This window comes from Rattus norvegicus, chromosome 2 (assembly GCF_036323735.1).
Source record: "Rattus norvegicus strain BN/NHsdMcwi chromosome 2, GRCr8, whole genome shotgun sequence".
NCBI lineage: Eukaryota > Metazoa > Chordata > Mammalia > Rodentia > Muridae > Rattus > Rattus norvegicus.
Window position 1 is genome coordinate 60,414,209 of NC_086020.1, and position 11,080 is coordinate 60,425,288.

An 11,080-nucleotide genomic window follows, 5' to 3' on the forward strand; every position below is an offset into this window, starting at 1 on the left:
CTAATATAGGATTTAATTTATGTATTAACACACCAAAGACCTTTCTTGCCTTTGTTCAGTTTATGTTACTGTAGCAGAACAGAACAAAACTGCTGCTTATTTAAAGATTTTTCTCTCATTTCTCAAAGTAAAATAGTTCAGTGCCTAGGTGCGAGAATTTGGCAAAGGCCTTCTGACTGCATCACAAGGTATGAGGTACAAGCGCAGATGTATACTCAAGATGGATGTAAGCTAGGGACTAAAGATATCCCTTCATCAGGATCCCAGTCCAACAAGAATAAATCTTGCGATAATGGACTAACTGCATGAAGGCAGATCCCACAAGACCTAAACTGTTTTAAAAAGGTATCACTGTGATGACCATAAGGAAGGCAACACAAGTGTTTTTAGGGGCATAGCTGTCAAAACATGACAAGGCCTCAGACTCATTTTCAGATCTAAAATCATATTATTTTATAGTAAAATCCTAATGCATCATGAAATATGTATTCAGTAGGACTATTTATAGAGCTCCATTTCAAAAAAACAAAACTAGAGATTGAAAATAAATAAACTTATTAAGTATCTAAGTAAACTATAACCTTAGTTTATTGCCTTAGTGGAGCAGGCCAGTAATCCTGGTGCTTACGACTGAGTCCGATGCGTCGCCATGCATTTTAGGCTACTACTGACAGTGACAGAAGCCTGTGTCTCAAGAAGCCACCAAGATGACAACTAAAGACTGCCCATGAAACTTAAAGCAATTCTCAAGAACTACTAATATTGAACGTGGAAAGAGTACACTAGCCATTTGGGAAAACCCAACTATAAAAAATAAACAAGAAGCTTATTTCTTAAAACACAAAACTGAACCATTTAATTTGAAAAATGTGTGAGCAATATTCTTTGTATGTATTGATTGCCAATGCAACAATGTACTACAACAACAGAAGAATTTACAATGATGGGAATTTCAGGAGCTTTTGGTTATAGAAGAGAACGAGAGAACAGCATGTCTTTCTTAAGCATCATGGGGTGGGGAGCAAACGTAATCTAATCCCATTTTCATCTACATATTGATGAAGTGGCTCCACCAGAAGTGTAATAGAAATCAACATTAGGTTGATTGGAAATTATCCTGATACCAGATCATTTCTAATTGGTGACAGCAGTTGGATCTATGAATTTGCCTTCCTCTGAGTGTGCCAGGCAAACAAGGTTATGAGTCATGTTAATTTTCAAATAATAATAGTCTGATAGCCTTCTCCCTGTAAGAAATTGTCACTCATAAAATATACATATTGATATCATAGAATTCTTAAGAACTGGCTTTCATAATAAAGCTGAGCTTCTTTACCCACAAAGCTGGGCTTTAAAGGTTTAAGCTGCCTTCTTAAGACAGATTAAAAGTCATGATTTACTTTTGCTGCCCCATACATTGTCATGGAACATGTTATGTGACAGGAGCTGTGCTGGGCACTGTTCTAAAGTGAGAACTGGGAAAAATGTTAAAATAATGCTTAGTGAGTATCTAGTAGAGGTTGGCTAATATTACAACTGGTTATCATCAATAATAACCTGCCTTCTTCTCAAATATACATTAGTTATTACTCTTTACTCAGAATAAAAATAAATAATAATCTAGAGATGATTACTGCTTTTTCAGCTATTGTGACATAGAGGAATTTAGTTCCTGAACGTAGCTGTGTTTTTAGTGTGTCTTTGGTAGTGTTATTAATAATGTTATGACTACAAAATAAATAAAATGTGCATAATTAATTTGCTTAGATTTTTCAATTAATCCATGGTCAGAATCCAAGAGTAACACAGCATTTGCTATCTTCCTCTTTATGACTAATCTGATCTGTACAAAGATTTGAAGTCATATAGCTTAGTTTGTGTTATTATTGCTGAGGGAACAGCGTGAACAAAAGCAGGTTGGGAAGGAAAGCATTCATTTGGTTTCTGTTTTCACATCCATGGTGCCTGACAGAAGGAAGTCGGGAGAGGAACCCAAACAGGGTGAGATCCTGAGGCAGGAGCTGATGCAAGGCCATGGGGTGGTGTTGCTTACTGGCTTGGAATCCTGGTGGCTTGCTCAGCCTGCTCTCTTACAGAACCCAGGATCAGGAGCCCAGAGATGGCCCCACTCACAGTGACTGGTCCATCCCACATCAAGCACTAATTTAAGAAAACATCTGACAAGCTTGCCTATAGCCAGATCTTATAGACATTATCTCAACTGAGGCTTCCTCCTCTCTAGTTTGTGCAAAGTTGACATAAAATTAACCAATATAGCATATATCATTTATAGAGAATGTTCTTTTATAACATTCTGATGATCATTTGCTCTTAAGGAAAATACACAAATGTCTTATAAAGGAGAGCCAATGTTTTACTGTAGAGCAACTGAATGTGGTGATGGGAAACGGCTCGGTGCATAAAATTCTTGCTGTGCAACCATGAGAACCTAAATTAGAACCTTAATATCCATGAAAAAAGTTTGGCGTGTTGGTATTTACCTGTTACCTCAGCACTTATGGATAGACAGTGTGTACTTTGAGCACACTGGCCAATCCGTTTATCAAAAACCAACCCAGCTTCAGTGAGAGAATGTATCTCAATAATTGGGGTAAAGAGCCTAGAGGAGGATACCTTCTACCCACCTCTTCCACCTCCAAGTGCACACATAAGTGCACATACATACACAGAAATATAGTACATAAATATAATATATTATAGTAAGAAATAAGCAAATAAATAAATACCTCCCAGAGCACTTTCAGAAGATCTTTCTATGCCACTCATTTTATTTTAGAGTTAATTCTTGTAGTGGATGGCGATTAACAGAGACCTAAACCTACAACTAGGCAATATGCAGAATGAGAGCCTTTGGAGCCCTTAGTCCTAAAGTATGTATCTTTATTAAATTCCTCTTCTGAGGGCTCAGGGATCAATGCTGAAGTGAAGGTGGAAATCCTGAAGTGCCAGAAGTGGTAGGAAGACTCTAGGGAAGTTGTATTTACCAGACACAAGAGGACTGAGGCGCATGTGAACGTTCAGAAACAGCGCCAGCATGCACAAGACTGCACAAGGTCAAGCCAGACGAAACTCTCAGCACGGATAAGGAAAAGTGGGCACAGATTTCACCCTTAACCAAGAAGCTGTTTGTGACTGATAGCTACTGGCACTGGGAAACTAAGTCACTTTTAATGGAATGACACTGGTTATACCAATAACAAGCTAGGCAAAGCCTCATGTTAAGTCAGAGCCGGCCAACACTGAAAAGATTCCATGTTATGTGTACGCACATGTGTGTGCCCTCAAACACGCGTGCATGTTGTTTGTTTTGTTTTCAGAAATAACACGGATTATGACTGAGAAAGAATATGGGAGAAGTTGGGGAAGGGGAGAAAATATAATAAAAATAATTTTCATGAAATAATGAAAAAAACAAATTTAAATTGAAGGACATGCTAAAACATTTCCATCCATTATAACAAAACCAATTCTTGAATCCCAATTATCATTTTGGATAGTACATTACATTGTAGTTTAATACAACGCATCAAGATACACAACTAAGCATCATTTCCAGGGAAAATGATTCAATTAGATATATGTTATTGAAGGTTATTAGGTTTCATTAGATAGATTGTAATCTTCCTCTTTTAAAATGAATTAGCCATCCAGGGACTCCCAAGTCCACACACCGGCCCATGCGGAAGACGACTATTATCGATTGAGGTTACTGGAATACCTTGTCTCTACCGTTGATAAGCAAGGACCTCGCTTCCAAGTTTACCTAGACGTCAATTGACTTTTGCTGTCTTGAACAAATAAAGATCATTTAGCCTTATCAAGGCGCTTACATGGCCACTTCATCTTGTTTTATTGTTCCACAACAAATGGGCTGAATGACTCTTAATCAGACACGAATAGTCAATCCCACCTTTGCTGTTTAACCATCTAGGAATTGATTTATGTTTTGAAACCTCATAACTTGGCTGGGATAATCAATGGTTAAAATTCAATACAAAAACAAAAACAAAAAACAAAAAGAAACAAACAAAAAAATCAACCAACCAACAACAACCAAGCCAAACCAAAACCAAAACCCCCAAACACTGAAAACACTCAACTTGATGATAACCCTTAAAAGTATTTTAAATGGATGCTTACAAGGGGAAAGATGAATTGGTTAATGGATATTAATACATAGATATTCTTAATTGTAAACACTAATATAGAACAGAGTGCCTAAAAGCAAAAGTCAAAGATCTAGACTCACATCCTAGTTCTACATTCCATTAAATACGTATCCCTGACTGATTTCCAAATATTCTCATCGTTCTTATTTGGGGATGTTATTTTTATGCTTGTCTTTAACACCAAATAAGAAAACAAGTGTAATAGTATATATTATATGTATATAAATTTTAATAGCATATAGCTATTAATTTTCTTATTATGTTAATTACATATTTTGTGTATTATATAATTATATATAATTACATATTATAAATTACATGTTTATTTGAGAAAATAACTCTTCAAAGAGCCCACAAAATATTTTATTACAAATCATACATGTTTTAATGAGGATTTTTTCCTCTTATTATTCATGAAGTTTGACTTCCACTTTTGAATTTCTTATTTCAATACTATATAGAATTTTTCTTTTAAACTCTAAAAGCAACATAAGTTCAATCCAAATAAAGGAAAAGCATGAAAGATATATCCTTCCCATGAAGATTTACAGACTGTATTAACAATACAGTACACCATGGTATATGCATTTCCATCCCCAAATGCCTGTGAATATTTTTATATGAATTTTATACTTGACAAAACTATAATAATACTGGTAATAAGTTATAATAAGCTACAATATTTTGAGTCAAAAGCACACAAAAGTTTGCTACATCAAAACAGTTGCACAGTTTTCCATAGTGTAAAAGACAGTTTGTGAAACTATTGCTATATTTAAAGCTGTTCATATTATTTCTGTTCCAGAATCATCATAGCAGATATCCTTAATACATTCATTCTTTCTAAGATGACAAGTGAGATTTTGCGCTCACTATGTGCCCATTAAGCACTATTCAACATTTTACATGTATTATGTCACTTTGACACAAATTGATAAATGTCAATGGAAATGCTGTTTTTAAATAAAGTGAACTTCAGGCTACTGGTTAGTAAGTGGGGGTTTCCATCCCCATAAGAAGAACAAGTATAACAACCAACCAGACCCCCCAGAGCTCCCAGGGACTAAACCACCAACCAAAGAGTACATACACATAGATAGACCCATGGCTCCAGCCACATATGTAGCAGAGAATGACCTTGTCAGGCATCAGTGACAGGAGAAGCCCTTGGTCCTATGAAGGTTCAATGTCCCAGTGTAGAGGAATGCCAGGGCGGGCAGGAAAGAGTGGGTAGATGGGTGGGGAGCACCCTCATAGATGTAGGGGTGGGGAAATGGGATAGGAGGTTTCCAGAGGGGAAACTGGGAAGGGGGATAACATTTGAAATGTAGATAAAAAAATCCAATGAAAAAAGGGAAGAAAAAAAATAAATTTAACAGGGGCTGGGGATTTAGCTCAGTGGTAGAGCGCTTACCTAGGAAGCGCAAGGCCCTGGGTTCGGTCCCCAGCTCCGAAAAAAAAAAGAACCAAAAAAAAAAATAAATTTAACACCAGGCAGCACACTCTCCAATCCCTTCCTCTTACACAGCTCTTATCAAGGAGTCACCAAATTACTTTATTCAATGTACAGGGTTTTTTTTTTTTTCATATCGTAAGTTTTACAGATTATTCCAAATTTTCCATCATACCCACAGAACAACTTGTCCAACGAGAAGATATATACAAGGGTCAGTGTATTCCATTAGGTATATATATCCCCTGGACTCTGGACAGCGCTTCACATGCATAATCTGGCTTTGTTAGAGACTGTGTACTTAGTATATCTTGTAGCAATTGGCTTTCAGAAATGGCTGTACTGAGAGCATTTAAAATCAAATCATCACAGGGTGTCTCTGCTAACAAGTTCCAGATTTATGCTGCAGGAAAAGACAATCTGGGAATTTTCCATTCATAGCTTGTGGGGTTATAATTTTTATTTAACACGACTCCAATCTTTTAATCTTCACAGAGTGAAGTTGTACTTTCTTTCCAAACCAAATTTCTCAAACTAATTAGTAGTAGAACAGCATCTAATGTTTCCAGGTTTATGATTATTTTTATTTACTTCTCCCAAAAGTGTCTACTCTGCAAGGGTTTCGATGGACTTGAGGAAATGGTGTGGATCTTATTATCAAATAAATGAGCCCACTTAAGCTACAAAACGTGTAACTCTTGTCTCGGAATAGTGTAACTTTGGGTGTAATACTACATTCTTGCGGGGAACAGTACTGTGAGAGAGAGGAAATGATGAAGGATAAATACTGTCCTGAGTTTAACATCCTATTTGAACAGAGATACTCTCAGAGGACCACGGATACAGGACAGGGAAAAAGATTTTAATATTGCTCAGAGCAGGATGGAGATGGCTTGGAATATAGTAAGTCTAATGTTTATGCCTTAAGTAATGTAACTTGGGCTACTCTACATTAAATAAAGATCCTTAGATATCTCACACCCGTACAAACACTACTGACCTAACCACTTCTATGTCTGACCCAAGGCTGAACTGGCTGGCATCGCTGTTCCCATTGGTAACAACTGGCAGGGAGGCAAGAGATCCTCTGGGAAGTCAGGCTGAAATGATTTGTTCTGAAAACATCTTGCCTGGAGGAAAATCCGTAGCAATTGCAAAGGAGCTCCCAATAAAGAAACAATAATTCCTCCCCCAGCGGGCAGAAGAACATAGTGAAGTGCTGGCACTCAAAGTGTCTGGTTGCCACCAAAGCGGACTTATTTGTAATTTCCTGGGCCATAAGGATGTAGGAGCATCATGTGCAGCTTTGTGCCTGATAAAATCAAGCAAGGCTACCTTAGAAAAGGTACCTCAAATGGCTAAAGTTTGTAAAGTAAGGTTAAAGTTCCTAAAACTGGCAAATTTAACACATTCTACATCAACCCATTTGTTATTAAATAGGGAAGGGTGTGATTGGATCTAGTTTATATTGGAGGAAATGCAGAAAAAGTTGTAACTACTGAAGTCACTTCCTGCTCTACGGACTTATCTTGCACATTTCGATGCAGATGTCATGTAAGTAAAGCAACAGTCAGAGCAAGGACAGGGACAATTTTTACTCCCCGTAGGAGCAGGCCAGTACCTCGTTCTTAAGCTTCCCTTAGAAATAGAGGCTAGATCAGGAAATCTGAGGGCTGAGACCAAGTGATAAGGGCAAATGTCAGAGGCAGGATGAAATAAGAAGGCCTCAAGTAGCACTTGTCAACACAGCGGGGCGCTGCTAGCCCCTCTGGAGCTATTCTATGAGCAGGCAACCCACCCCCTGTGCTCGCTTCAACTGCTTGCCCTTGGCTGTGTTCACTCACTCACGGTCCGAGACACCTTCAACTCCTGGTTGAGCCACTGGCACAGGATCTCTGACATAGCTCACTGGCGCATTTGACTGCTTGCAGGTGCTAGGAACTTTCCAGGAACAGTCAGCTGGACTGCGTCTTCCCGTCGCCCAGGGCAACCAGTTGCTAAGGAAGCTCATCCAGGCGGAGTTAGGTCATCAGCTCAGAGAGGAGGAGACACCACTGAGTAGCCATAGTTATTAGAAATTGTTTTCTGCCCCCTACTGGCTTGTAAGACCTGGATCTGTGCAGAAGGGTTCAAGAGTCTGAGCAGAAATAATAAGAGGTTTCTTTAAAACAAAACAAAACATCACTGCCAGATGAATTAAAAACCTTTATTTCTCTTCTGTAAACAACCTAGAGTAGACTATAGAGTTATTTGAAATCATAAGCTGTTTGGAAAAGGGCAATGTGCAGTGAAATGCAACGTGTTCTATAAAAGCATCAATTCTCTAAATTTTTCATTGTAATACTTTTTATAATTTATTTTTTACTACTAATAAAGCCCAAGTTTCACAATCAGGTTTAGGCAAGCTGTCCTGTCTGGCTTTGATTTCACAAGTTCTTTGCCTGGAAATAATGACTTACCGTCTTTGACCTCACCGTTCTTTCCTATAGACGCAGACAGGAATGCTTGCTTTACAAGTTGTGAAAATTAAATGAAAACTCATGTACTCTAATGAGCTCAGCACATGCTTCAAAGTTGCCTTTTCTCGTAAGGCAATGCGAGGGCTTGCGGAGTTCTTGCATTTTATAAGTTTTAGGCAATTATTTCATATAGCTGTTTTGAATCTAGCCATGAATTTCTATTGCCACATAGAGACTCATGCAGTTTTTAAAGCTCAGTTGGCCTTCCTCATGTCTTTCATTTCTTCACTTTCCCTCTCGATCATCCTCTAGTTTCCTCTCCTCTGCCTATTTTAGAGTGACCTCACTCAGTTGACATCCACTTAGGCAAACACTGTCTGCCCTAATGACTACAATAACCACTGGGCTGAGTGTCCCTTTATTCTGTCCTGTATGACAGGCACAATTCCTAAAGCCCCACTACACCTCTTTACTTAGATACTTCTGTGAGTTCCACTAGCTTGTTGTTTACTGGTGACTAGACACTGACTCCTCAGGGGAACCTTACAAGACTGGCTTGGGTAGAAAAGAGCAAGGCATTGAATGTAATAAGAAAAAATGTGTACACATGCATGAAGAATATGTATTTGTGCGTGTTCGTTTGCATGTAGAGTGATAGAGGTTTCTTACCATTCTCCGATAGAGAGTCACAAACTCATGGTCACACAGACAGCCTTGGTAAAAATCTGTGGGTTATAAAATTATAGTACAAAGCAGGCAAATTCAGCGGAATATGGTGGTCAGAGAGAAATAATGAAATCAAAGAAAGTGTAGTAAGAATGTTTGTAATAAATATTCTGTGCAAATGTGTATGCACACACATCAATGAACAAATAAAATAAACTTTTAAAAGCAGTAGGCTAGATGATAAAGACCAACTGAAAATTCCTTATGCTCTAGTTCTAATTCAAACATACGTATACATCACAAACATTTCTGCCTTGCAATTGAAACTAAATGACAGGCTTTCCCAGTAACTCTATAATGAAGGTTGTCTGATTCATTGAATATTCAATTCCATATTACAGCCCATTTTACCCCTCCATAAGCAATACCATGCCATGCAAAATCCTAAATTTTTAGTGACTACTTGTATCAAATCCTGTTCTTTAACTAACATCATCATTCTTCTCCAAAGTTACTCCTTATAACAGTCAGTGACAGACTTTTCCTCTTGGATCCAGTGGGCTCGGTGCCACAGTAGAATCTGAATGGACACATTTGTTTTCTATTTTTTGCAAGTCCAGAGCTGTTGAAATTCTGTGGTATGAATCAGTGTGTGGCAAGAGGCCTTTTAACACCCATCACTTATTTTATAATGTATGAATCGAGTTGTGCAATGTATTGTTCCTTTGTGCTATGGGCTGGGTGCAACTCCTCTGAGGTTACATGGTAATCACAAAAGGATGTGTGAACATGGGGAATGCCTCTTCCCATGTTTTGCTTTTGGTTATGACCAGAATGGAAATCAGTGTGGAAGTTTCTGTACACTGGAATGGTCTACTGTATGACCTATCTATATCGCTCCTGAGGATACTCCCAAGGAGCACTTTGTACCACTATATAGACACTTGCTTGTCCATGCTCACTGGCACTGTATTCAAAATAGCTAGCACATGGAAATAGCTTTAATGTGTGTTAGCTGAAGAAAAGATAGTGAGAAGGAGTTATACATACACGTGTGTTTCACTGACTTATAAAGAAAATGAAATTATTATAAGTAAATACATATAACTTGAAAAATTAATGTTCCTCCATAATGCCAGATGTGGAATATCTCTCTTCCAGTTCTTAGCCATGAGCGCGCCTCTTATAATCCCTCAAAATAATACACTGTATTGAAACTTCTCTTTTTTATTCACTGTAACTTGATAGTAAGACCAGATAGTTGAAGACATCATAGATTTGGGTCATAAGACAGAAGAAGAAGAAGAAGAAGAAGAAGAAGAAGAAGAAGAAGAAGAAGAAGGAGGAGGAGGAGGAGGAGGAGGAGGAGGAGGAGGAGGAGGAGGAGGAGGAGGAGGAGGAGGAGGAGGAGAAGAAGAAGAAGAAGAAGAAGAGAGAAGGAGAAGGAGAAAGAGAAAGAGAAGGAGAAGGAGAAGGAGAAGAGGAGGAGGAGGAGGAGGAGGGGGAGGAGGAGGAGGAAGAGGAGGGGGAAAAGCAAGCTGGTACCAACCTGTAAGCTTCCTTTTGCATAGCTTTCATAGTGATAAAAGTACTCTGTTGGATTCTAGGAAAGGAAAGTCATCACCAGCGTTAGCCCACTGTAAATTTTGTGAGCTATAATGATGATCAGTCTCGATATATATGACTGCTATTGCAACAGTGCCATAGATGGTATGCAGGTAATGAACATTCTGGATGGACTAAACCTGGACAAGGACCCATAGCTGAAGAGGTCATGGACAAGGGGAGAGTGTAGACTATTTTCCTGAATAGACATATTGTCTGAATATTTATCTTTTACCCATGGATCCATTCTGCTCTCAGCCCTTAGCAGTGAAACTTCATTTTGCAATTGACTATTTTTCATACAGAGGTTCATTACTGGTCAATAGACATGAAATCGATGATGGTCGGGTGTGCAGGCCTAACAGCAATCAACATCTATATCACATCCCCTCCCTTCAAGACTCAGAGAATGTTATAAGAGAGGGTGTAGATAAGACTCGAAGATCAGAGAATACTCTACACAAAACCATTGTGTCTTCTGGACATGATAGGGTCGTTGTACTTAGGAACTCAGAACAGGTATGAGTTCTGCAAAAGAGCTGTTGGCACAAGACAAACCTAGTCAAGTGCCCAGCATGGATGGGGGCAATACCCACAAGCCTCCATCCATGAGGAGCTGTTGGCAATCGAGAGCTACTGGTGTGTTCCTCAGGCTCTAGTTCATGACTTCACACCATGCACAGAGGGACAGCACTAGTTCCTCTCAG

General features: G+C 38.6%; 1 protein-coding gene across 7 annotated transcripts in view; it reads right to left on the reverse strand.

Annotated features, from left to right (window-relative positions):
• The window catches only part of Spef2 (sperm flagellar 2), a 182,196-nt gene extending 174,554 nt beyond the window's left edge, over positions 1–7,642 (reverse strand). For 4 of the 7 annotated variants that reach the window (NM_022620.2, XM_039103075.2, NM_001415008.1 and 1 more), the window contains exon 1: positions 7,488–7,642. In NM_022620.2, coding sequence (NP_072142.2) covers positions 7,488–7,545 — 58 coding nt within the window. In that variant the 5' untranslated portion in view covers positions 7,546–7,642. The remainder of the gene's footprint in view (positions 1–7,487) is intronic. The other 3 variants (XM_063282495.1, XM_063282493.1, XM_063282496.1) reach the window with 1 other exon arrangement.
• Between the last annotated feature and the right edge of the window lie 3,438 nt (positions 7,643–11,080).